Source organism: Nannobrachium achirus (genome assembly GCF_963921795.1).
Source record: "Nannobrachium achirus genome assembly, chromosome: 9".
In the NCBI taxonomy this organism is placed as follows: domain Eukaryota; kingdom Metazoa; phylum Chordata; class Actinopteri; order Myctophiformes; family Myctophidae; genus Nannobrachium; species Nannobrachium achirus.
The window spans coordinates 6868851-6895125 of record NC_137818.1 but is presented as its reverse complement, the minus strand read 5'-3'; the positions used below and the strand labels follow the sequence as shown (position 1 = coordinate 6895125).

General features: G+C 43.1%; 1 protein-coding gene across 2 annotated transcripts; it reads right to left on the bottom strand.

Moving 5' to 3' along the window:
• Window positions 1-1743: 1743 nt before the first annotated feature.
• Window positions 1744-24876, bottom strand: hmga1a (high mobility group AT-hook 1a). 2 transcript variants are annotated; one of them, XM_080734023.1, is made up of 5 exons: window positions 24714-24876; window positions 21224-21320; window positions 17006-17096; window positions 9954-10015; window positions 1744-5304 (listed from the first exon to the last, which is right to left on the bottom strand). In XM_080734023.1, exons 2-5 carry the CDS (start codon window positions 21299-21301, stop codon window positions 5212-5214), a joined length of 324 nt encoding a protein of 107 aa, XP_080590149.1. In that variant the 5' UTR covers window positions 21302-21320; window positions 24714-24876; the 3' UTR covers window positions 1744-5211. The 2 variants fall into 2 exon arrangements, with proteins under 2 accessions (XP_080590149.1, XP_080590150.1); XM_080734024.1 differs by lacking the exon at window positions 24714-24876 and adding an exon at window positions 22901-23129.
• Window positions 24877-26275: the final 1399 nt, after the last annotated feature.

Here is a 26275-nt window from a genome sequence, read left to right as displayed (position 1 = left end):
TTTTGTGCACAGGGCCCATTTTCACTTTAATCCGACTATGTCAGTGTTTCTCCAAGTTTCAAATGTGTACGTAAAGTAAAGCCCTGCTTCATCATACAAGGCCGTCGCACAACAGCAGTGAAAACAGCAGATCTACAAGAACAAAACACCTCGCACCGCGAGGCGTTTTGTGCTTGCAGATCTGCGTTGTGTGCTTGCAGATCTGCGTTGTGTGCTTGCAGATCTGCTGTTTTCACTACTGTTGTGTGACAGCCTTGTATGAAGCAGGGCTTTACTTTGCGAAGAAACTTGGAGATACGAGGTTTCCACCCCCGTATTATGTTTTTGTGTCCATGGATTCTTGGGACATGAAAAGTGTGCCCATGCAGAGAAAAGGTTGAGAAACACTGCTTTAAAGGGTCAATGAATTAAAGGCATGGTACCATAGTGAATGAATGACTCACCACATTAAATGTGTTCTTAAAGGCGCGGTACCAAGATGATTGTATGACTCAGTACACTGAATATGTCCTCTTCTTAAAGGCACACTGCTTTAAAGGGTCAATGAATTAAAGGCATGGTACCATAGTGAATGAATGACTCACCACATTAAATGTGTTCTTAAAGGCGCGGTACCAAGATGATTTCATGACTCAGTACATAGAATATGTCCTCTTCTTAAAGGCACACTGCTTTAAAGGGTCAATGAATTAAAGGCATGGTACCATAGTGAATGAATGACTCACCACATTAAATATGTTCTTAAAGGCGCGGTACCAAGATGATTTCATGACTCAGTACATTGAATATGTCCTGTTCTTAAAGGCACACTGCTTTAAAGGGTCAATGAATTAAAGGCATGGTACCATAGTGAATGAATGACTCACCACATTAAATATGTTCTTAAAGGCGCGGTACCAAGATGATTTCATGACTCAGTACATTGAATATGTCCTGTTCTTAAAGGCACGGTACCGACAGGAATGTAATTAGATGCATTCCATGAGGCTGACTGACTGACTGCTGGAAAGCACAGCTATAGTAAACTGCACCCTCTGTTTTGTTGCAGAGAATCCGTCTTGAGAGATTACCGTCAGTGGCTCTTTTTGCGATCGGGTGTTGCGCTCTGAAAATGGCAGATCTACAAGCTCTCCACGCATCACAGCTTGTAGATTTTTAGCAATGCAACCATGTGTCAAATCTGCCATTAAGACGCCATCAAGGCACCGCCAAACCAAAACCAAATGAATGTTATGTGGAATGAAATCTTCAACTAAAGCATTTGTCAGATGATCAAAACTAAATGGAATTAAAGGCAAACGACTATTAGGGATGGGTATCGTCTGCGATACTTTTAACGGTATCCATTGCATGACGTCGATACTATCGGGTATCGGTTCACGTAAAAACGAACGATACCTCGTTTCAATACTCTGGAACGCACCCCTGGCCGGTCGCTTCTGTAACAGTTGGGCTACTGAGAGTTTAATGACTGCTTTAGTAGGCTACACTCGTTACTGTGGAAAATAGCTGACAATAGCCTATAATGTTTATTATTATGATGATTATCCAACGTCTATACTCTCCGCTCCACCACACTGTGTGATCATCATCATCACCTCAAACTTAAATAAAAAGTATCGAAAATGGTATCGAAAAGGGTATCGTATCGATTCAAAGGTGAGCGATACCCATCCCTAACGACTATCAACACTAATTTGAGCAGATAAAGAGTTAAAAGCTTAAAGAAATAAAATAAAAAAAGAGAATAAATTCTTGTCTTTATTGACGATTTCTGGATACAAATTGTCCTCGTAGGGCACCATAGAAATATAGACATTGTACATTTGACATGTTTCTGACAGTGTACATTAAAAGAAGTGATCCCGTCATAATTCTGAATTTACAGCTTTATGGATGAACGTATGCAAGACGATATCAACTGCTTCCTGTAAAGAAGGGGGGGGGGGGGGCGATGGTGTTAACATTAAAATAGCCGCGAGATTATGAAAAACAATAAATGACCATTACTTTATTAATAGCCCATTTTTTTTGGAATTGATTAACGAGGGGTGGGGGTGGGGGGATAAGGCGGGGCCAATGACTGACTGATGGACCAAAAAAAAAAAAAGAAAAAAAATGATAACACCCACAACTTCAAGTGTCGAAGTCACAAAAAACAAAACACACATTTTTGTCCATGAAAATCCAAACCAACATTTCTATTATTTTTTTTCAGTGCACCAGAAAAAGATTTATTTATTGAAAGGATAAAAACACAACCTGCTAAATGTTTTTTTTTCTTCTTATCTACCACAGTCAGCGAACAGTTTTTTTAATCTTAAAGCTGACAGGTTTCTCTTCTCCCTGACGATGCTTCACACATTTCTTTAAAACTAAAAAGAAGAAAAGAAAAAGAAAAAAAAGAAAGAAAATGGTCCTTGAGGACCACTTCACCCGGACACGAGCACAACAAGCCTCCATGTCACACCCTGGGGGAGTGTGTGTGTGTGTGTGTGTGTGTGTGTGTGTGTGTGTGTGTGTGTGTACGTACACGAAAGGAGTCAAAATATTAAGGATCGTTCACCCGCCAAAATATCAGATTTTCTAGCATAGATATAACTCGCCCCGTGGAGACTTGACAAGTCGTTTCGGGGGGTGAACCGTCGCTCTACACTTATCGGATCTCCTCTCGTGTGCGCGAGGGAAAACACAAACCGTCGCACCTCGAACTTCTCAAGAAGAGCAGCGCCAACGGAACGCTCGAGTTCGCTTGAGAGGGTACCTCTGGAGTCCCCGGACCCTGCCCTAAGTGGTCCTCAAAGTGTTGAGGACCACCAGTTGTGCACCACACACACACCGTCATTTTCTTTCTCTTATTTTTTTTCTTCTCTTCTCAACAGAACACACAGAACTATGTACGTAATATAAAGACTATGTACGTAATAAAGACAAAAAAACAATCCTAACCAGAGGTTATTATTAGAACATCAACGCACAGAAACCAGTTTTTTTTTGTACTTTTTTCTTCTTTTTTTATTTTTTTAAACAGAACTATAATTGTAAAAAGTTGTTTTTTTTCTTTCTTAAGCGATATTTCGTTGTTGTTGTGAGGTATGAAGGTTTCGCCGGGCGCTGTGAACGGCCCGACGGTCTCGGTTTTGCAGTTTTTCCGGGTTTTTTTGTTTTCTTTTTTTTAACTGAGGTTGTAGCAGCGATTTCTTTTTTTAAGGTTTGTGGAAAAAAACAAACGAACAAAAAAAACAACAAAATAAACCCAGTAATTGGACTGTGACCAGATGAGAGGTTCCCTGACAGAGAATTACAAACCAAAAAAGAAGAAAAAAAAAAAACGAAATAAACAGCATTCTCCCACTCCCTCCCCTCCCCGGAGAAAAGACAGCGTACAAACATCCTATGAGATCAGTTAAGAAGGAAAAAAACGATTAAGTTTAGCGGTGCCAACCTGACACAGACGGAATAAAGACCCTAATGCCTAACAAAAAGACCTAAACTCAAGCCCGGGTTCTTATGTGGGAGAGTGTATCTGTCATGTTAGCGTTTAGCTAGATAAAGTATGTTTTATCGTTTTTAAAGAACTGAATCAACCAGGCGTTTTGCACCGCGCAACGAAGAGCAGCAGATCTACACGCACCGCGAGTGCCGGTCGCACGCTGGAGAACGGCAGATCTACAAGCTCACGGGAGGAGGGCCGCGCAACTCTCCCGACGCACCGAAAGAAAGGAACAAGCTTGTAGATCTGCCATTCTCCCGTGTCCTACGCACGTAAACCGTTCATGGAATGAGAAGAAAAGAAAGTCCAGCCCTCGATCCGATTGGAAAAACAAGCCCGAAAAGAAAAGAAAAAGTAAGGGGCCCACAATGAGGACAGTGTTGACAGCGGTTTACTATAAAAATTTAAATAAATCCCTGAAAAAAAAAAAAGAAAAAAAAAAGACAGTCGCTCACTCCCAGCCCTAGTAACTATCCTGAAAGACCACCATGCATGAGCAGAGTTAGTTTTTCTTAAATCGTTGATAAGCCGCCACAACAACTCATCGCTTTTCATTTTGAAGTTAACAACAACGGGCTCAACTTAACGTTTAACGAGTCTCGACCCGACGACAACCGCTTCCCCTGGCAAAAGCACGCGGACGTCATCCGTTTCGTTCGAACTCTGAAAAGTGTACAAAACGGAACCCCGACACGGCGCCTCCATGCGGAGAAGAGGAAGGAGGTTACACTTTGTACATTCTCAGAGTTCGGGGGGAGTTTGGAGAAACCCCCCCCCCCCCGATCTAGAGAGAGAGCCAATAGGACGACAACCCCTGATCTAGGGAGAGCCAATAGGATTAAAGAGTAGGGGGCTGGTGGGGAGGGGGAAGAAGAACGCTGCACTACGGATGAAGAAAAGAAAAAGAAAAAAACACGACTTGAGAAAGAGTGAAGTTACAGTTTTTAGACACATGACTGTTAGTTACGTTTCTATGTAGAAAAAAACGCATACATCCCCCCTCCCCCCCCACCCTCCCTCCATGAAACACACGTACGCATTTTACTGGGTAAAGATTTAAACCACTTCAACACAAACACACAGAACATGAACGAGAACAGTGAGTTATTATAGGTAAAATATTGTCCAGTAAAAAAAAATACATTTACGGCGCGAGAGAGAGATCGAAAGCCGTGGAACCCCGTCCACCTAAGCGTCCACCTAACCGTCTCAAAACGAAGGAATATCACGTCACGCTAGGAGAGAGAAGAGGGAAAGAATAAACCGTTTTTCTGGGGTAGGGGGGAAACGAGAATGAGAAGGGAAAAAGAAAATCAAGAAAAGGTCCAGCTCCTTGGTTCAAGAGCGTCGTGTGTTTTTCCCGTCCAGTATAAAAGACTTAATTCTTAAACGCAAATGAAACATTTATTCGTGAAGAACAGAACATGAACAGTTTTTACCTGTCGTTTGAAAAGAATCACTACAATTCTTTTCCATAAAGATGTTGTTTCTTGTTTCGTTTTTTTAACGCGTTGAACACAGAGAGAGTCCATAGTTTTGTTTGTGGTCGTTGTTTGTATTTTTTGTGGCAGCCCCCGTTGCGGTTGTTGTTGTTGTTGCGCTGTTGCATGATGGTAGATGTAGTGGTTGTGGTGGTCGGTCTACTGTTGCATGATGGGAGATGTAGTCGTAGTGATGTTGGCGTTGATGATGAGGTCATGTGAGGTAGGCGTGGTCTTCTACTGCTCTTCCTCCTCCTCCTCCTCCTCTCCCCCCTCCTCCTCTCCCTCCGCCTCGGACGACTCCTGAGAGGCTTTCTCCTCCACCACGGGCTGAAAGAGAGAGAATAATGATACTTTACTTTAACCCATTTAGGCCTAGAATTATTGAATGCTTTTAGATCTGCTATTTTTGAAAAAGTCGTAAAAATGTGTGCAAATCTTTGAATATATGTATTTTCAAAGCGAACGTTTGTAACTCAAATTTTGCTTCTGGGTGGTACCTGGAACTAGATATTTTGAGATGGGGTTCCGTGGCCAAATAAATATCATTTTGGGGGTCCTTCACATGAAAAGGTTTGAGCACCACTGACATGGTAGTCTCTCAAGAACAGACTAACTGAGCTCCAGTTAAGTGAAAAGGACCTTTTCTTTGACGATGGCTGGCAGATTGCTGACATAGAAACTTCAAACAAAAAATCACACCCGCGTGAACTGAGCGGTGGTCGTGGAGGCTGCGCAACAGCAAAACAAATATATGGGTAATAATATAATAACAATAATATTATTATTATTAATAGGGGGGGGGGGGGGGTGCTTGCTTGCGTGCGAGAGAGAGAGAGCGCCATCCATCCATCCATCCATGCATGTCACTCAGGCCACCACTGCTATTGCAGTTGATGCTCAGGGCAGACTAGACTCAACAGCACCTCTCTGGTCACACAGGGTACTCAGGCTACATACACCAGAGGCTACATACAGACAGACACACACACACGGATACACACACGGCCACGCTATGGAGACGGTGTGACCACCGCTCAAAAAATCTTAGAAGGATTCAAAAGACACTTGAATCGGGTCAAAATTCTAATTTTCACGTTTTTTCAAAAATAGCAGATCTACAAGCTCGCAATGATACACAAAATGTGTGCCCGTTCTGAATGGGTTAACCCAATTTCTAGGACTATATAACCAGTAAGACTCCCTAATCGGGAGATAAGCGACCTTCAGGTCGCGGTGTGATTTTAGGGCAAAATGTGTAGGAGCAGTGTCCAAAAATGTGTTTGAAAAAAATCCGCCTGATGGTGGCGCTATATGGGACAGATCCAGGTTTAGGACATGAGTGTAGACATACTGTGTACCGATTTGCGTGATTAACCAAATAAAATCACTTCATTACCTTAAGTCAAGCTTCCGAAGTTTCCATTTAATATTTATTGAGTAATAAGTTTAAAAATAAATTGATTATTAATAACTAGGCAAATTGGCATTCATGCAAATGGTTTGATTCAGTTCAGTTGTATTTTCTAAAGATTGTTTTTTTGCTTATTAGCAATATAAAACATTTTTATATTCAGAAAAATCTCAGTAATGATTTTGTCTGCCTCTCATTATTGTCAAGGAGGAAAGTACCGTACGTCACTGCCTTGCTTACATAAAGGGGAATAAAATGCGCCCCATAGACACACCGTAAGTTTCACATGTGTGCAGGGGACAGAGGAGGGGAGCCACCGTCACACAGAAATCACTTTTGCGATTATTATGCACCTTTGCGATTTGCTAATTGCGTGACTCCAAATCGCGATTTCGGTTTAACCCATTTAGGCCTAGAATTATTGAATGCTTTAGCTATAGAAAAATAGCAGATATACAAGCTCAGAGCGCGGCACTCTGCGAGCTTGTAGATCTGCCATTTTGAAAAAGTCGTGAAAATGTGTGCAAATCTTTGAATATATGTATTTTTAAAGTGAACGTTTGTAACTCAAATGTTGCTTCTGAGTGGTCCCTGGAACTAGATATTTTGAGATGCTGGTCCGTGACCAAATAAATATCAGTTTGGGGGTCCTTCACATGAAAAAAGTCTGAGAACCACTGACATAGTAGTCTCTCAAGAACAGACTAACTGAGCTCCAGTTAAGTGAAAAGGACCTTTTCTTTGACGATGGCTGGCCAGATTGCTGACATAGAAACAGAGGTTTTAAAAAAAAAAAAAACTCAGGATTCAAAAGACGCTTATAGAATCGGGTCAAAATTCAAATTTTCACGATTTTTCCAAAAATAGCAGATCTACAAGTTCACAGCGCGGCACTCGGTGCCGCACTGTGAGCTTGTAGATCGTCTATTTTTCAATAGTTAAAGCGTAAAATAATGATGCACAATAATGTGTACCCTAAATGGTTTAAAAACGATTAATTGTGCAGCCCTAGTTTGAGGTAAATTCCATTCCAGACGCTACACAGCAATCCCTCCCTCCCTCCCTCCACAACATCCTGTGACTCATTCAGCACTGCTGCCATCCAAGCTTCCCCATGTGAACACTGAGCCAACAACATCAATGAGAACACCGGTATTAAAACGCGTTCCAAACAGTGGTTCTGCTACGAGGGAAACACCTTTTCCTACAGGGTGATGAGTGAGCAGTGAGCAGTGACTCACACTGCAGTGAGTCAGTGAGCCGCCACTCACCCCGCGGTTGCCAGGTTTCACTTTCACACTGCAGTGAGTCAGTCAGCCGCCATGCACCCTGTGGTTGCCAGGTTTCACATGACTTGAAGACCAAGGACTTCCAACGTAAAAAAAAAGACTAATGCCTCATTCACACTACAGATATATAGTTGAACGCTTTGCTTGGTAATTCAATGTAATCTCAATGGAAACCAGCTTTAAAGGCTGGATTCCAAGGACAGCCGACATGCCCAGCCTTTTAAGCTGGTTTCCATTGAGATTACATTGCATTACCAAGCAAAACGTTCAACTATATATCTGTAGTGTGAATGAGGCATAAGGACTTATTTGGGACGATTACATTTCTGTTTGGCTTGTTGCCTTTGAGGTTTCACGTGGTAGATATCATATGACACATAACCTAGTAAATATACATAACCTAGTAAATATACAAAGAAAGTACTGACATATATGACAACTTTATACTTAAAAAAAGAACATTGTAGATCTGCTATTTTCACTAATGAAAACTTTCAAAACACTTGTGTTTGAAACTATATGAACAGTTCTCAACATGGAAACAATTATGATGATTATGCAAAATAATTGCGATTGCCTAAAATAATTGTGATTGAACGATTATGTAAATAATTGTGACAGCCCTATGTCATTTTTTTTTATTGTATTGACTATACTTGTACTGTTCTCCATTTTTGTCTGATAAAATATTCAATCAATCAAAAACACTGCAGTGAGTCAGTGAGAATGCAGCCTGTGGTTGCCAGATTTCACCAGAAGAGACAAAGCAAAACGAGCCCTCAAGAAGCAGCAGCAGCAGCAGCAGCAGCGATTTTTAGTACTTTTAACCTCTGGTTAAAATGGCAGATCTACAAGCTCACAACCAGACACTTTAAAAAAATGTCTGCTTTCTTTGACACTTTCAAAGCAGACGATAGTTCATAGCCTTGCACGGCGAGCCCAAAATAAGCAACTGCACTTTAGAAGACAAGCCAAAATAAATGTAATTACTTACAAGCCCAAAGCTGCTCATAAACAAGCCAACATGGCAACCCTCTCATTGATAAAAAGCAGAGGCCAGGCTAGCAGGGTAACTATGGGTCACTGTGTGTGTGTGTGTGTGTGTGTGTGTGTGTGTGTGTGTGTGTGTGTGTCTGTCTCTAATGCAGTCCAGCCTTACAGAGGATGATAAACAACACACACAACATATCATCTCCTGCCAACACAAGCCATGTTTTCATAAACTTATTCGAATTAGGGAAGCGAATGATCAGAAATGCGTATTAAGACAAAGCAAATTTAGCCAGTTTCCATTTGCGGGTGTCATTCGGATTAGCGACGGTCGCATGGGTTGATGGGTTGCAGTGGTTCTCAACCTTTTCAGGCCACGACCCCCCAAAATAATCAGAGGCAATTGCCCATCGGGCAAGTACAGGTCATGTTCTACTTGCCCGAAGTCATGCCCACTTGTCCCAAAAGTAAATCGTCTGTTATAAAATGAAACGGTAGGTAAGATTTTAATGACCTCTCAATTTAACACTTATTTCTTTACTTTCTGGGGCTGTGCGCTAAAGAAATGCCATACCTCAATACCTCCAAATCCAAATGCCTACTTAGCTACGATTGAATGTGTATATGGTTTCACACTTGTTACATTCCACAGACTAGAAGACACAGTGCGCTGGTCATGTTCAGGTGTTTAGGACCGATATCTGGTGTTGTGTTTATAGATAGTTGCATCCCCTCTCAAATGATCACTTGCCCGGTCGGGCAACCTGAAAGCAAACTCCACCTGCCCGAAGGTTTTATTTACCTGCCAGGGGGCAGGTGGGCAATGTCAATGTCTGATAATCATATTTTAACTGGGGACCCCCCACCCTACGAGCACTAAGAGTTGAGGCATTACATTTTGTATAACACGGTTCTATTGTGAAAATAGCAGATCTACATGCTCACAACGCCTGGCGTGAGCTTGAATTTCCCCTCGGGGATCAATAAAGTACCTACCTAGATCTGCTATTTTCACAATTTCTGCCTCTAATTAGTTGACAATTTGGCCAATGTTTAATTTGTCATTTCAGAGGTATTAAAAAGTCATTAATTGTCACTATAGAAATGTGCATATACCCTCTATACACTTAAACTTTGAGTTGGTTTGTTTACTGTTGCACATTAAGTTAACCATCTGGGGACCCCCGCCACAAATCATTTGGGGACCCCCCCCCCCCCCCTTGGGGTGGTCCGCTGGTCCCGCCCCACAGGTTGAGGAACGTCTTGGGTTTAAGGATGTGTCTTACCTCCTTCTTGGGTCTACCCCGGCGTTTTCCACTGGGTGTGGTCACTGTGGTGGCCGCGGCTGCTTTTCTGGAACACAGAGAGAGGGAGCCGTTAGAGACCAGCGCACAATCAGAGCACACACACACACACACACACACACACACACACACACACACACACACACACACACACACACACACACACACACACACACACACAACACACACACACACACACACACACACACACACACACACACACACACACACACACACACACACACACACACACACACACACACACACACACACACACACACACACACACACACACACACACACACACACACACACACACACACACACACACACACACACACACACACACACACACGTTGCCTCATGCTAGATGCAGAATAGATACACCATAAAAATGCTAATATACAGCATATGATTTGTGAAAGTGACAAAACGGGCTTCACAGTTATGTCAGGTGTGTTCATATGCTAATGGTGATGCGATTTCAGATCAATTGCTCCAGCCACTGAGGAGAAACGCTGTGACAGACACTCACTCAGACAGACAGACAGACACTCACTCAGACAGACATTCGGAAAATTATATGTTTGATACTGGGTCCTCAGAGGGTGGTCCAGGGACCCCTCATGGTTCCTGCTGCGACCATGGTTTTCCCGGTGAACCTGAGCGCAAAACGGTGGGGGCCGTATGGGCAAGGAGGGTCGCGAGCTTATGAGAAACAACTAAAATAAGACCTTAAAAACCTGGCGAAAACAGTTGCGTGCATTAGCGCAAAGATAGATGAGGATAAAGGAAAATCATTAAATGGGAAACATTAAATTAACTTCTGAAAAGGCTTCTAAGCCTACACTAGCCTACTAGTAAAACTAGCACGTGAATAATTGTGGTTGTAAACAATAATAACACAGACAATATAAATCCTTAGTCTAGTAGTGGGAAGAAGAGGTTATCATCATGGGCCCCAAATAATATCTTGCAATTGGCGACGAGTCTCTTAAGAAATCGGCAAGAGTGCATCTCAATACATAAAAGCTATGTTGCTTTATGTATTGCAACGTTGCAACGCATTCTGAGCTTGTAGATCAGCTATTTTTTGGCAAATGTTCGGTCCCAGGATAATGGATGTTGATTATAGTGATAAAAAGCGTAAAAAGTGATTTCTATTGTCACAATTATCGTGATATGACATTTTCATATCGTCCCATCCTATATGCGACACAGCTCTGATTCAGGCTGGACTTGGCTGCCTGTAAATGGGGCCTTAGTGGAGCAGAGCTTTAATTATAGTACGATTGTTAAGAGCTGTGAAGAAAGTAAGGAAGAGGCAAAGTTTCTTTCCGTTACAGCCCATTGATGCTTAATTATTATATGTTTTTTTCCTAGAGAAGCCTGCAGCTCACAGCCAGCAGAGGGCAGTGTTGCCTCTAGTATGCACAGATAAGGGTTCATTGGGTTCATTGGTTCTATTATGTGGAAGGAGGACAGGAAGTGAGATGGAGGACACTCCAGTTCACTGGACACCTGGCCAGAGAGAGAGAGAGAGAGGGGAGAGAGACATAGAGACACAGAGAGAGAGAGAGAGAGAGAGAGAGAGAGAGAGAGAGGAGAGAGAGAGAGAGAGAGAGAAAGGGAGGGGGGAGAGAGGGAGAGAGCTGGCAGTGTCGCCATGTCTGCTCATTATAAGATACTTTGGGCTTGTTTATCATCTGCCAACTCATGTGTAAATATTGGTACCGTAGTTTGTGGGTTGCTTTGTGAATATTGGTAGTTTGTGGGTTGCTTTTCTGAATATTGGTAGTTTGTGGGTTGCTTTGTGAATATTGGTAGTTTGTGGGTTGCTTTGTGAATATTGGTAGTTTGTGGGTTGCTTCGCGCTGCCTTGTAAACCGGCCGTTTTTGCAGAAACCAAGCGCTCGCGTGGCCTAATATTGGTTGCTTCTTTTGGCCTGGTTTTTCATAGAACTACCGTTGCTTATTTCTCTCGTGAACTCTGGCAACACAGACAGCTGTTCTGAGAGAACCAAAACAAAATGATACGACACATGGAATAAAGCAACGCCAAATATCCTGAATGAAAACTTTTACTCCACTTTAACTATTTGGAAACTTTAGTTCAGTGGTCTTCAACAGGGGGTCCGGGACCCCTAGGGGGTCCTCAGAGTTGCTACAGGGGGTCCTCCAAATCTTTGAGTGATAGAAAGTTTTTTTTTCCTACTTTTTTATATTAACCACTTGAACCCTAGTGTCAATATTCGGAGAACTTTAGCCAAAAATGGCAGATCTACAAGCTCACAACGCCTCTCGCTCCGAGGCGTTGTGAGCTTATAGATCGGCTATTTTCGGCAAAGAGCTTTGGTGTAGAGGGAAAAAAGAGCAGACCAAGTACAGAGGGAAAGGTCAAGTTTATTAAGTATTGACGGTTCAAGTGGTTAAATATCTGAAAACACAAATTGACATGAATCCAAAATACACTGATGATTGTGCTGTCAAACGATGAAACTATATGGAATCTATGAACAGGTTGTGGGGGTCCCTGCTTCATCTCTCTCTCTCAACTAAGGGGTCCTTGGCCTGAAAACGTTGAAGACCCCTGCATTAGTTAATTTGTAGATTTTGCTGATCGCTACAATGCATACTTTAACCACTTCAACCCTGTATACCGTACATTTCGGCCAATTGAAAATAGCTGATCCATTTCAGAAAAATGTTTTAGACAAAAACTCTTCTGCATAACGAGTACTTTACTTTCTACTTGTTTTGGTAAATTTTAATAGCAATATTTCTGTCCTTTTACTCAAGTCCATTATACATTCCAGACTTTTACTTGGGACAAAAGTATTCCTACATGGCAGTATTGATACTTTTACTTTACATGAGCAGGGGTTTTCAAAGTGGGTGACGAGACGGCAGTCCAGGGGTGCCGCGAGATAATTTGATAATATTTGGAATTCATTTGGACACTTGAAAAAATATTTAGTATCATTTTAAACTCTAAGTACAAAGTTATTTTCAGTCAGTTCTAACCAAAATGGCAATTATCTCAATGTTTTCCTCGAACCATAATCACTAGAATATCGTCACTGTCGGGCAGAAACCTCGTATCTCCAAGTTTCAAATGTGTACGTCTTTTGGTAAAGCAAAGCCCTGCTTCATCATACAAGACTGTCGCACAAAACTAGTGAAAACAGCCGATCTACAAGCACAACGCCTCGTGAGTCGCGATGCGAGGAGTTGTGTGCTTGTAGATTTGCCGTTTTCACTATTTTATTACATTTTATAGATGATAAATACAAAACGAACGGTTTTGGACATGCAAGGTTTCCACCCGACAACGACGATATGCTATAAATATAAGGTGCTGGGAGTGAAAATTATAATGTAGTAGGGGTGCCTCGGATTAAAAAAATTTGGGAACCCCTGTACTAGAGTACTAGTAAAATAGCATAGCATACGAGAGAGAGAGCGAGAGAGAGAGAATGGGAGACAGACCGAGCGAGAGAGAGAGAGAATGGGAGACAGACCGAGCGAGAGAGAGAGAATGGGAGACAGAGAGAGAGAGCGAGAGAGAGAGCATGGGAGACAGACAGAGCGAGAGAGAGAGAATGGGAGACAGAGAGAGAGAGCGAGAGAGAGAGAATGGGAGACAGACAGAGCGAGAGAGAGAGAATGGGAGACAGACCGAGCGAGAGAGAGAGAATGGGAGACAGACCGAGCGAGAGAGAGAGAATGGGAGACAGACCGAGCGAGAGAGAGAGCATGGGAGACAGACAGAGCGAGAGAGAGAGAATGGGAGACAGACAGAGCGAGAGAGAGAGAATGGGAGACAGACCGAGCGAGAGAGAGAGAATGGGAGACAGACCGAGCGAGAGAGAGAGCATGGGAGACAGACAGAGCGAGAGAGAGAGAATGGGAGACAGACCGAGCGAGAGAGAGAGAATGGGAGACAGACCGAGCGAGAGAGAGAGCATGGGAGACAGACAGAGCGAGAGAGAGAGAATGGGAGACAGACAGAGCGAGAGAGAGAGAATGGGAGACAGACCGAGCGAGAGAGAGAGAATGGGAGACAGACCGAGCGAGAGAGAGAGCATGGGAGACAGACAGAGCGAGAGAGAGAGAATGGGAGACAGACAGAGCGAGAGAGAGAGAATGGGAGACAGACCGAGCGAGAGAGAGAGAATGGGAGACAGACCGAGCGAGAGAGAGAGCATGGGAGACAGACAGAGCGAGAGAGAGAGCATGGGAGACAGACAGAGCGAGAGAGAGAGAATGGGAGACAGACCGAGCGAGAGAGAGAGAATGGGAGACAGACCGAGCGAGAGAGAGAGCATGGGAGACAGACAGAGCGAGAGAGAGAGAATGGGAGACAGACAGAGCGAGAGAGAGAGAATGGGAGACAGACCGAGCGAGAGAGAGAGAATGGGAGACAGAGAGAGAGAGCGAGAGAGAGAGAATGGGAGACAGACCGAGCGAGAGAGAGAGCATGGGAGACAGACAGAGCGAGAGAGAGAGAATGGGAGACAGACCGAGCGAGAGAGAGAGAATGGGAGACAGACCGAGCGAGAGAGAGAGAATGGGAGACAGAGAGAGAGAGCGAGAGAGAGAGCATGGGAGACAGACAGAGCGAGAGAGAGAGAATGGGAGACAGAGAGCGAGAGAGAGAGAATGGGAGACAGACAGAGCGAGAGAGCGAGCATGAGAGACAGACAGAGCGAGAGAGAGAGAATGGGAGACAGACAGAGCGAGAGAGAGAGAATGGGAGACAGACCGAGCGAGAGAGAGAGAATGGGAGACAGAGAGAGAGAGCGAGAGAGAGAGAATGGGAGACAGACCGAGCGAGAGAGAGAGCATGGGAGACAGACAGAGCGAGAGAGAGAGAATGGGAGACAGACCGAGCGAGAGAGAGAGAATGGGAGACAGACCGAGCGAGAGAGAGAGAATGGGAGACAGAGAGAGAGAGCGAGAGAGAGAGCATGGGAGACAGACAGAGCGAGAGAGAGAGAATGGGAGACAGAGAGCGAGAGAGAGAGAATGGGAGACAGACAGAGCGAGAGAGCGAGCATGAGAGACAGACAGAGCGAGAGAGAGAGAATGGGAGACAGAGGGTTGGGGCGAGAGGAGAAATCAGCTGTTGCCATGGTGATGTGAAGGAGAGAAGAACTGGGGCTGTGTTTGGAAGGGGAGGGGGCTGTGGGGAGGGGAGGGGGGGGGAGGAGGGGGGGGGTCACACAGACAGGGAGGCAGATCTGATGGTTCCTTTACCCTCACATCACTGTCCACACCGTTAAATGAGATCTATTAAATGATCTCTAGAACCTACCGTCCACTGTGATCACAAAGTGATCTTTAAGACCTGTCCACACCGTTATTAGAGTATATATGTGCTCAGGACGCCCTGATTTCAAGTCCTTCACTCCCTTTTCTCATTTGTAAATCTGTTTGTATTCTTCAAAGGGTGGCTTATCCTCCATTCATAGCATCGGGTGGAAAACCAAATACAATGGGGGGAAATAAGTATTGTATACACTGCTGATTTAGCAGGTTTTCCCCACTTCCAAAAAATGGAGAGGTCTGCAATTTTAATCATATGTATACTTCAACTATGAGAGACAGAATTTAAAAAGAGATTCCAGGAAATCACATTGTATGATTTTTAAATAATTAATTTGCATTTCATTGCAAGAAATAAAGTATTGGATACGCCTACCAATCAGCAAGAATTCTGGCTCTCACAGAACTGTCAAATATTTTTCAAGAAGTCCTCCTATTCTACACTCATTACCTGTATTAATTCATCCTATTGACCCATGTTTTACGTTACCTGTATAAAAGACCCCTGTTCACACACTCAATCAATCAGACTCCAACTTTTCCACTAGGGCAAGACCAATGACTGTCTAAGGACCATGGGGGGAAAAATGGTAGACCTGCACAAAGGCTGCGATGGGCTACCGGACAATAGGCAAGCAGCTTAGTGAGAAGGCAACAACTGTAGGCACAATTATTGGAGCATGGAAGAAGCTCAAGATGTCTATCAAGCTCCCTCTGTCTGGGGCTCTATGCAAGATCTCACCTCGTGGGGTATCAATGATTATGAGAAAGATGAGGGATCAGACCAGAACTACTTGGGAGGACCTGGCCAATGACCTGAAGAGAGCTGGGACCACAGTCTGAAAGATTATAAATGGTATGGTAATCTTACAAATGGTATGGCACACAACGCGCAAAGCATTGTGTGCTTGTAGATCTGCTGTTTTCACTACTGTTGTGCGACAGCCTTGTATGATGAAGCAGGGCTTTACTTTGCGAAGAAACGTATGAATTTGAAACTTGGAGATACAAGGTTTCTTCCCGACACGACAGTGACGATATTTACACCCCTGTATTATGTTGGTGTGCACATGGATTCTTGGGACATGAAAAGTGTGCCCATGCAGAAAAAAGGTTGAGAAACACTGCTCTAGTAGATCCAATGAGGTTGAGCTAACTTCATTAAATATCTTTGATGCAGGTCAGTGAGGTAGTAGTCTCGCGTGGCCAGACTGTTGCGTCCGCGATTTGGCCAAATGCTCCCGGCATACAGTCTGGTAAACCCGAATACAAATGATGAGTGCGAGATAAAGCGGATGTGACGCAACCGCTCCCTTGGTGCAGTAGCAATAACAAGTCCTACTGGAAGCGTTATGTCTCCTTTCTTTATTTTTTGGGGCATTATTTCGTCTTTCTCTGGTGTTGTTGGTGTTACATCCATGTTGTTTTCAAACGTTTTCTTAAACTATATACTCATAACAAGAATAGGCCGCTCGAATGACTTTGTCTGAGCTATTGTGTTTCTGTTACGTTTCCAATGGGACTACACTTCAGTGCAGCACTGGCTACTTCCCATACTCGCCGTTCGGGAGCTGCCGTTCCAGACTCTATATAGCATTCGGAGATTGTGGAATAGTTGTCTGGCTACGCGAGACTAGTGAGGTAGGAAATGAGGTAGGAAGTGGGGTAGGAAGTGAGGTAAGAAGTGAGGTAGAATCTAAACAGACGTACTTTGGCCTTCACCGCTACGTGCCTCTTGTTTTTGGTGCCCTTCGGTCGTCCTCGGGGCCTCTTGGGAGACGGAGAACCACTGGGCTCCTGGAGGATGGAGAGAGGAGAGAAAAACAGTCAACAACAATACGGGAAACACTTATTATTTTAGGGCTGGGACTCAAATATTAAAACTATCCAATAAGTGGCTTTGTGATTAATTAATTGCATATGAATATTTGACCTGAGAAGCATTTTGGTACACGACTGAGAATCATTGAGTAGTGAGTCTTACAGCGTGTGGTGTAGATTTTTATGGAGCTGTGGCAGTTCTGTGCCGATGGCTTCTTCAGAAGGACTGGGAAACTGAAGCTGCCCTGCCTACCGGAAGCCCTACTGCCAGCTAGAGCTTAAAAGTTCAGATCGAGCCCGACGGGTCGGCGCGGCGCGGGCTGGGCCGGGCTCAATTTGTCACGTATATGTCGGGCTTAGGGCTGGGTCGGGCTTTTATAATCCGGTAGGCAAGTGCAGCGCGGCATCATGATGTCTAACACAGTTGAGCGTGTGACTGTAAGTGCGCTGCAGCGCAACTATCAGACAGTTGAGCGTGTGAGTGTGCTCCCGTGTGACTGCGTGCGTGTGTGTGTGGCTGCTGTGGCGTGTGCATAAAAGCGCTGCCTGAGCAGAGCGGGCGGAGGTAGAATTACTGTTCTTAACGAATCACCAATATTTTATGAGGAAAAAAAGGCTGCTGCCGCCTGCATCAATTAAGTATGCGATAAGGTCTTGCTGCTTGGTCATTATGGCTTATATGGACACGCCGGGCTAATAATTCCCCGAGGCTAATACATAAAATTAATAATTTGACTCAAAACTAAAATCAAAACAAAGTATTTCCTTGTTTACAGACGGCTGAAAGTGCGTCCCCCCGAGCGCCAACACGGTCGCCTTGGAAAACAAGTAAGTGCTGATCAAAGAGAATCCATTTTCGGTTACTGCGTCGTCTATTTCTCGCCTCAAATGTTTTTTAAAACAATCTTCAGAGCAACGTTTGGTTGTAAATGACGCTGTGTGTTTGTTTACATGGCTGCCATGTTGGACACGGCACTAAATCCACGCAGTGCAGCCTGAATACAGCAGCTGCTCTGAGCCTTTGGATTAGGCAGCGGTGAATTATAGAGCGGAGCGGTCATTATACCCCTATAATTCACCGCTGATTTCAGCGCTCGACCAATCAGAATCAAGCATCCAAACAAGCCGGGTAATAAGCTTGTTTATAATGTCGGGCTGCGGGCTGTGTCGGCCTCCAATTCTCAATTATGTATCGGGCTTTGGGCTGAACTCGGGCTGGCTTTCAGCCGGGCTGGGCTGGGCCGGGCTCACATATGTTGGCCTGATTTAAGCTCTACTGCCAGCCCTACTGCCAGGCAGTACTACTGGCATTTGGAGAATCAATCAATTCAGGTCTCAGTTGCATCTCTTTAAAAAAAAAAAACAGCAGATATACAAGCTCAATACATCTGCCATTTTCTTTATTTAATTGTGCAAATTTTGCAAGTCTTTGAATATTTTGACCCGATTCCATGAATGTCTTCTAAATCCTTCCACATCAGTGGTTCTCAACTTTTTCTTGTCAATTAACCCTCAACATTACATGTATTTGCATGGGCTGCAGACGCCCATCTCAAAATATGTTGTTCCTGGGACCCCCAGAAGCAAATATTTGAGTTACAAATGTTTGCTTTTAAAAAGATATTCAAAGATCTGAAAAAAAAAAAAAAAAAAAAAAGGAAATCGGGTAAAAATAAATAAAAGAAATTGATGTTTCAAAAATAGCAGATCTACAAGTTTGCAAAAAAGGAAACCTGTGAATGAATGAACGAACATCACAGAAGGCAGCTGAAGGGAACCTTATGATGAACTTATGACTCTGTGAAAGACGAGAGTGGCTGCAGACCAGTGTTGGCTTTATTGCAAAACTGTAATGTTTTAGTCAGGGAATTCCATTTGGTTTTAGTCATATTTAAGCCATGGAAAAGTTTTAGTTGACTAAATATAAGATTTCAGTCGACTAAATCTAGAGTTTATTTAGTCAACTAAAATCTATTTTGTCCACGAGTCTTGATGGCACCGTAACGGCAGATTTTACACCTGGTTGCTGAGATGCTGAAAATAGCCGATCTACAAGCTCACAGCGCGCCGCAACACCCGAGTCCAACACCCGAGATCTACAAGCTCACAACGCCTTGCGCTGTGAGCTTGTAGATCGGCTATTTTCAGCAAAGAGGTTTGGTGTAGAGGGGAAAAAAGAGCACATACAGAGTGAAAGGTGAAGTTTATAAAGTATTGACGGTTCAAGTGGTTAAATATCTGAAAACACATATGAATCCAAAATACACTGATGATCGTGCTGTCAAACGATTAAACTACTGTATATGGAATCTATGAAAAGGTTGTGGGGGTCCCTGCTCCATGTCTCTCTCAACTAAGGGGTCCTTGGCCTGAAACGTTGAAGACCCCTGGTTTAAGTGGTGCCGGATATGCAGCTCGGCAAATGAAAGGTGAATTGATTCCAGTGCATGAAGGAGGACGATAATCACGATAAATTAAATCTCCACGATACGATTATCGTGAGTGTCTTTTATCACGATGAACGATAATATCGCTTATCATACCATCCCCATCTCACACTCACAGTCCATTCATAACAAGTAGTTGAGTGAGTTCAGGTTACAGAGAAGGGGGGGGGGGGGGTTTACAACTAGCTGAATGAGTTCAGGTTACAGAGGAGGGAGGGGGGGGGGGGGGGGGGGTTTCTCGGCTTCACGGCTGCTGCCTGTCTGACTCATAGGACCGGGGGTCAGAAGGTCATATCATCTCAGGTCTGATCAAAGTGCTCACGCCCATCAGAAGAATGCCTTCTGGCTGCTAGAGTAGTTCGTGTGAGTGACCGACCCAAAACAAAGACAAATCTTGACTAGGTACAGACTCAGTGAGCACAGTCTTGCAATCGAGAAAGGACGTCACAGGCATACCTGGCTCCCGAGAGAAAACAGACTTTGCACCCACTGCACACAAAATAACTGAACTACACTTTCTAACCACCTGTCTGCTGTACCAAGACATCAGAGACACATACTTCCCACAAATCATAACCACCCAAGGAGAGTTTGAAAATATGACCAATGATGAAAAACTCCCATACCTGCTGGGTGAAGTAAAACAATGTGCAAACACAGCAGCAAGATTCGTGAGCTGCTGTGATAGGAGAAGAATATCAAATGGAACCCAACCACCTTAAAAAGTAAACCATTGTATATATATCCCTGCTCTGCCTGCACGTAACCGTGATGCATGAAAACTGTTTTCACCTGTACATATTTTGTTCAGATTGTATTGTGTACACTGCTTTGGCAAAGTATGCCAATAAAGCCCTTTGAATGGTGTGTATTGTATGTACCATATTAATTGACAATTTGGTAAATTTTGACCAGTTTTTGTAGTATAGTTTGTTTGTTGATAACTTTTAGGCATTAAACTGTTCTGAAAAGTCTTGAAATTGCCACTTCACTGGGATCATAAGTAAACAACAAGGTTTTGATGTCTGTTCTGTTAACCCTGGTTACTGCATGTTTTGTTAGTTTTTCTTTTTTTTAATATATCTGGTGCACGAGAGGAAGGCAGGGCGATGCTCAACGTGAACCATTAATTAAATGTACATGAAGGCAAAGCTCTCTGTCTACCGAGCAATCTTCGTCCCTACTCTCACCTATGGTCATGAAGTGTGGGTCATGACCGAAAGTATAAGGTCGCGGGTGCAAGCGGCCGAAATGGGTTTCCTCAGACGGGTGGCTGGTATCTCCCTTAGAGATAGGATGAGAAGTTCAGTCACCCGAGAGAGACTTGGAGTAGAACCACTACTCCTACACTTGGAAAGGAGTCAGCTTAGGTGGTTCGGGCATCTAGTACGGATGCCCCCCCCCCCCCCCCCCCCCCCCGAGCGCCTTCCTAGGAAGGTCCTTGATGCACGTCCCACTGGGAGGAGACCCCGTGGCAGACCAAAGACCAGATGGAAGGATTATATCTCCAAACTGGCTTGGGAACGCCTCGGTATACTCCCTGAGGGAGTGGAGGAAGTTGCTCGGGATAAGGAAATCTGTAAGTCTCAGTTGGAACCGTTACCCCCGCGACCCGATTCCGGATAAGCGGTTGAAGATGGATGGATGAATACTCACTACGTCGGTCTTCTCCTCAGGGTTCTTGCGGGGTCTTCCACGGCCCCTCTTCTCCTCGCCTTCTGCCTTTCCACTCATCTTCTCTCAGCTGGACGATCTGACACAAAAACACACATGATACATAGTTAGTAATGTGATTGTGATTGACCTAATCTGACATTAACATCACAGCAGTGGGCAATACAAGGGGGAACACACACACACACACACACGTAGCTGGGTTCACCTCTGTATAATCCTCGTCATAGTCCCCAAATTATTATGATTGGTATCATTGTATATTTATGTATGGGGGTGGCAAATGGGTGGGGGGTCCCCAGATGATTAGTTTAATGTGCAGCATTGTTTTCTTCACTCAACACAACCAAGCTAACCCAAATAGTGTTGTGTGCCTACAGGTTATCATCTCTATCTGTACATTTATAAAGTGGCAATTTAATGACTTTGAATTTTACGGAGTGTGCGACTTGTTGCATCCATGATCTCACACACACACACACAGAGTTTACAGTTTATGCATTTAGCAGACGCTTTTAATCCAAAGCGACTTTACAATAAGCAGGTAATACACATCACTATAATAAGCACAAGATAATATGTCAGTACATTAACAACAATATAACAAACGCATAGGAATATCAATCTAGAAAAACAATAACATAGGTAGACCACGCACCTAATTAGTAAAAAAAACTTCTAAAACCTAAAATAAATGCTATCTAGCCACACACACACACACACACACACACACACACACACACACACACACACACACACACACACACACACACACCCAATAGCAGTGTGTTAGCAATTAGCAGTGGAACATACAGGACTTTATCTAGACTACTAGGGCTAAAGTGGGCTATATGGGGTATGGGGCTGCATTTGGGGAGGAGGAGGAGGGTCAATGCAGGACTGCAGGACCCCCCCCCCCCCCCCCCCCCACAGTCTGCACCAAGTATTTATCATAGTCTAGCTGAGTAACTCTGCCTGCTAGCAGCAAGCTGTGCAGTTGTATAACCTATCCTAGCTTAGCATTGGCATGGTACATATGGTGTTGTATTGTCCCAGACTTGTTTAGCATGTTGCTAATGCTAGGCCCAGAGAGCCGACAAAACGCGGTAACACCCCCCCCCCCCCCCCCCACTCCCACACACACAATGAATTAGATCAATATAAACACAGCTAAAACAATATGAAACCACTGAAATGATCCATAATATCATTATATCCAAGCTTATAACAAATGCATAGCCTATATAATAATATAACGACGGCTATATGTGTGTGGTACGATGAAATGTATATTTATATACAAATGTTAAGCTCTAAAAATTAAAATAAATAATACAAATCCAATAATTTAAAATAAAATAAACATCGACGCACGGATTAAATTGACCCGTGGTTGCACGCACGCACACATACTGCAAACACGCACTGACTGCATGGTGCATTAATTAAAACACATTTACAATGACTATGCTGTGCTGCTACTTGACGCTAAAGGGAAGCCGAGGAATAAGAGATGATTAAAAAAAAAAGATCTACAAGCTCTCAAGAGATCCGTCCTTTTTTTCTTTTTTTTCTCCAGCTCGAGCCGCCATAGCAGCCATAATACATGCATGTAAACCCTCTCTCACAAACACTTAGTAAACAAACAAACAAACAAACCTTTAAATCGCTCCTATTAATCGTTTAAAAAAACGATACGATAATGCACGATAAATTAATTTAAAAAAACGTCGCGTTTTGTGTGAAATAATCGCCGCTAAGCACACCGACTACACCATCTATCTAACCTCTCTTCAGCAGGCTTTCATTTCACCCGCAGCACCCTTCTCCTTCTTCTGCCTTCTCCCCTCAAACCGGTGTGATCCGGTCTAGAGCCCGCCTACTGCATCCGGTTGTTTTTACACCGCACACACACGTGCGAGAAAAAGGGAGAGTTTCCGTATCCGGTGTACAGAGTGACCCAGGACCGGATCAACAATTTACAAAGCAACTTGATCCCATCAACCATGGCATTTTACTCAAGTACTGCTCTTAACATTTTGAGGTATTTACTTTTGAGTATTTCCAATGTCAATTACTTTTACTTCTACTCCACTATTTTGAGGTATTTACTTTTGAGTATTTTTATTTACTCCACTACAAATATGATTTCAATTGTGTGAGCTTGCAGATCTGACATTTTCAATTGCCTTTTTAACATGAAAATGGGACATAATATGCATAACGAGACGAGTACTTTTACTATTGGTACTTTTCTTTGAGTACATTATCTTGCCAATACTTTTTGCACTTCTACTCAAGTAAATTTCTGAATCACAGACTACTTGTTAACAGTACTTCTAAAAATGCAGTATCGATACTTTTACTGGAGTAAAACACAGCGGCGTCTTGACACCAGTCATGTTGCCATACCCTAGCAACAGGCACGATGAAAAGTACATTTTATTATTTCCTCCCCCTGTAGCCAAGGTATGGCAGCTGCCATAGCTTGCCATACCCAATTGACGCCTCTGGTAAAACATTTGAGTACTTTTACCCACCACAGCTAATAAATACATCTATGGCTGCCATGGCGGCTCGAGCAGCCTGGAGAAACCACACACACACATTAACCTCCTGCTCCGACCGACACAAACAAAACAAACCTTTAAATCACTCCAAACGACCCGAATCGACGCACGATTAAAAAATAAATACAATACAAGCCGTCGCATTGGGAGTTAACGTTAATCGCAGTGGCGTCGAAAAAACGCGGTTTTAAATCGTGCAAAAACCGACTAGACGGCACGACAAAAAAAAAGAAAAAACACGACATGCGTTCTTATATTAATACATTATATTGTGTTACAGCCTCGCTCGAGCGCCAAGCCTCCCGCCTTTTAAATATAACCTATCCTAGCTTAGCATTTAGCATGGTACATATGGTGTTGTATTGTCCCAGACTTGTTTAGCATGTTGCTAATGCTAGGCCCAGAGAGCCGACAAAACGTGCCATAGCTTGCCATACCCAATTGACGTCTCTGGTAAAACATTTGAGTACTTTTACCCACCACGGCTAATAAATACATCTATGGCTGCCATGGCGGCTCGAGCAGCCTGGAGAAACCACACACACACACACACACACACATTAACCTCCTGCTCCGACCGACACAAACAAAACAAACCTTTAAATCACTCCAAACGACCCGAATCGACGCACGATAAAAAAATAAATACAATACAAGCCGTCGCATTGGGAGTTAACGTTAATCAAGGTGGCGTCGAAAAAACGCGGTTTTAAATCGTGCAAAAAACCGACTAGACTGCACGACAAAAAAAACACGACATGCGTTCTTATATTAAGACATTATATTGTGTTACAGGCTCGCTCGAGTGCCAAGCCTCCCGCCTTTTAAATAACCGTCAATTCTGTCCGTTTAGTTTGACATAAACAAACATTTTAACGGATTTTTAAAAATTAAAATATTACCTTTTTCTCTCTTTTTCTTCCTTCAAATCTCTCTCCCAAGATTCTTTTTAAAAAAATGAAGAAAACAAAACCAAGCTTCGACCGACGGGATATTAATTAATGTAATTAATATGAATATTAATGAAACAGTCGCTGTTTGTTTGATGCTCCGGTTCTGCCCGGTTTTTTAAAAGTCTCGAAGCTGCTCTCCAGAGAACTACACAACTAAAACTACACACCGCTAGCGTGCACGTAACACACACCCCACTGTGTTCTCACAACTACACACCAACAACCAGCCAACCCGCCACTTTAAACAATATACACCTTTTAAAAAGACACGCACGCACACATTCACACGCATTTCAGGACAAAATAATTATACAAAAAAATATATATAATACAAATAACAACATTTATATATTATATACATGTAATCTTTTTTTTCAACGTTTCTCCTTTCTTTCAACTACACACCAGTGCATGAAATGCAACAAACACACACGGAGCAGCACAACCCGCCCCTTTAAACAACAGACATACTCCTTTTAAAAAGACACGCACACACACTACTAATCACACAAATAATATATTTTTTAAAAATCAAACAAATAATGCCAAAATAAAAGCGTTAGTTTCTTACCTAGTCAGGACGGGTGTAAAGTCTTATTGTCTCGTTGTGTTCCAGATAAAGGAGTAAAAAAAGGCGCCAGGCTCAAGGAGATTTTTTTTTTTATTAACGGCTGTGACGTAGAGGAGGACACGCCCTTTCCGGGGTGAAGCCCCGCCCCCTCTGGCGTTGTGAAGTAACTAAAGTAAAGTACATTTACTCAAGTACCGTACTTAATTAAGTACGATTTTTTGCGTATTATTGTTATTATTAATTTTTTTTTACATTTTTCAGTATTTACAATTTCCAGTAGCCTATTTGTACTTACTACTCCACTACATCTCAGAGACAAAGACAAATATTGCACCTTTTTTTTAGGCCTACTCCACTACAATTATTTGAAAACTAGATTTAGTTACTGGTTACTTTGTAGATTTGTGTTATTATTACAAAACACATATTAAGCACTTCAGCGCTGTATAGGCAATGCGACGCATTGTGAGCTTGTAGATCTGCTATTTTTCTAAAGATTTTTAGAACATAATGAAACTTGAAACGGGACAAAATAATTCTCTCAAATTAGCATTTTGTTTTTAACTTTTGGTATATTTAGTTGTCAATACTTTTGTACTGTTACTCAAGTATTTAATTTATTATTATATATTTTTATTCCAGACATCTACTTTTAAGTTGTAACCGAGTATTTCTACATTTTGTTGATACTTTTTTGAGTACTTTTTCCAGCACTGGAGAGAGAGGACCGGTGTGGTGAAGCCCCGCCCTCTTCATGCAGGGGGCGGGGTTAACATGTCCCGCCTTCCCTGGAACGGAAGAAGACGGGGGAGGGGCGGGGAAACGGATCTACAAGCCATCGATGAGTGCAGGAGAGACGAGTTGACAGCTTGTAGATCTGCTCCTTTTTTAAGCTAATAAATGGGACACACACACACACACACACACACACACACCAACC

Excerpts from the sequence above, each read along its gene's own strand:
- hmga1a (XM_080734023.1), bottom strand. The coding sequence starts at position 21,301 with ATGAGTGGAAAGGCAGAAGGCGAGGAGAAGAGGGGCCGTGGAAGACCC. Across the intron at positions 10,016-17,005 it reads AGCGGTGAAGGCCAAAGTAC|CAGCCGCGGCCACCACAGTG; the intron begins GTCTGTTTAGAT and ends GTTCCAGAAAAG. Across the intron at positions 5,305-9,953 it reads GGGGTAGACCCAAGAAGGAG|CCCGTGGTGGAGGAGAAAGC; the intron begins GTAAGACACATC and ends TCTCTCTTTCAG.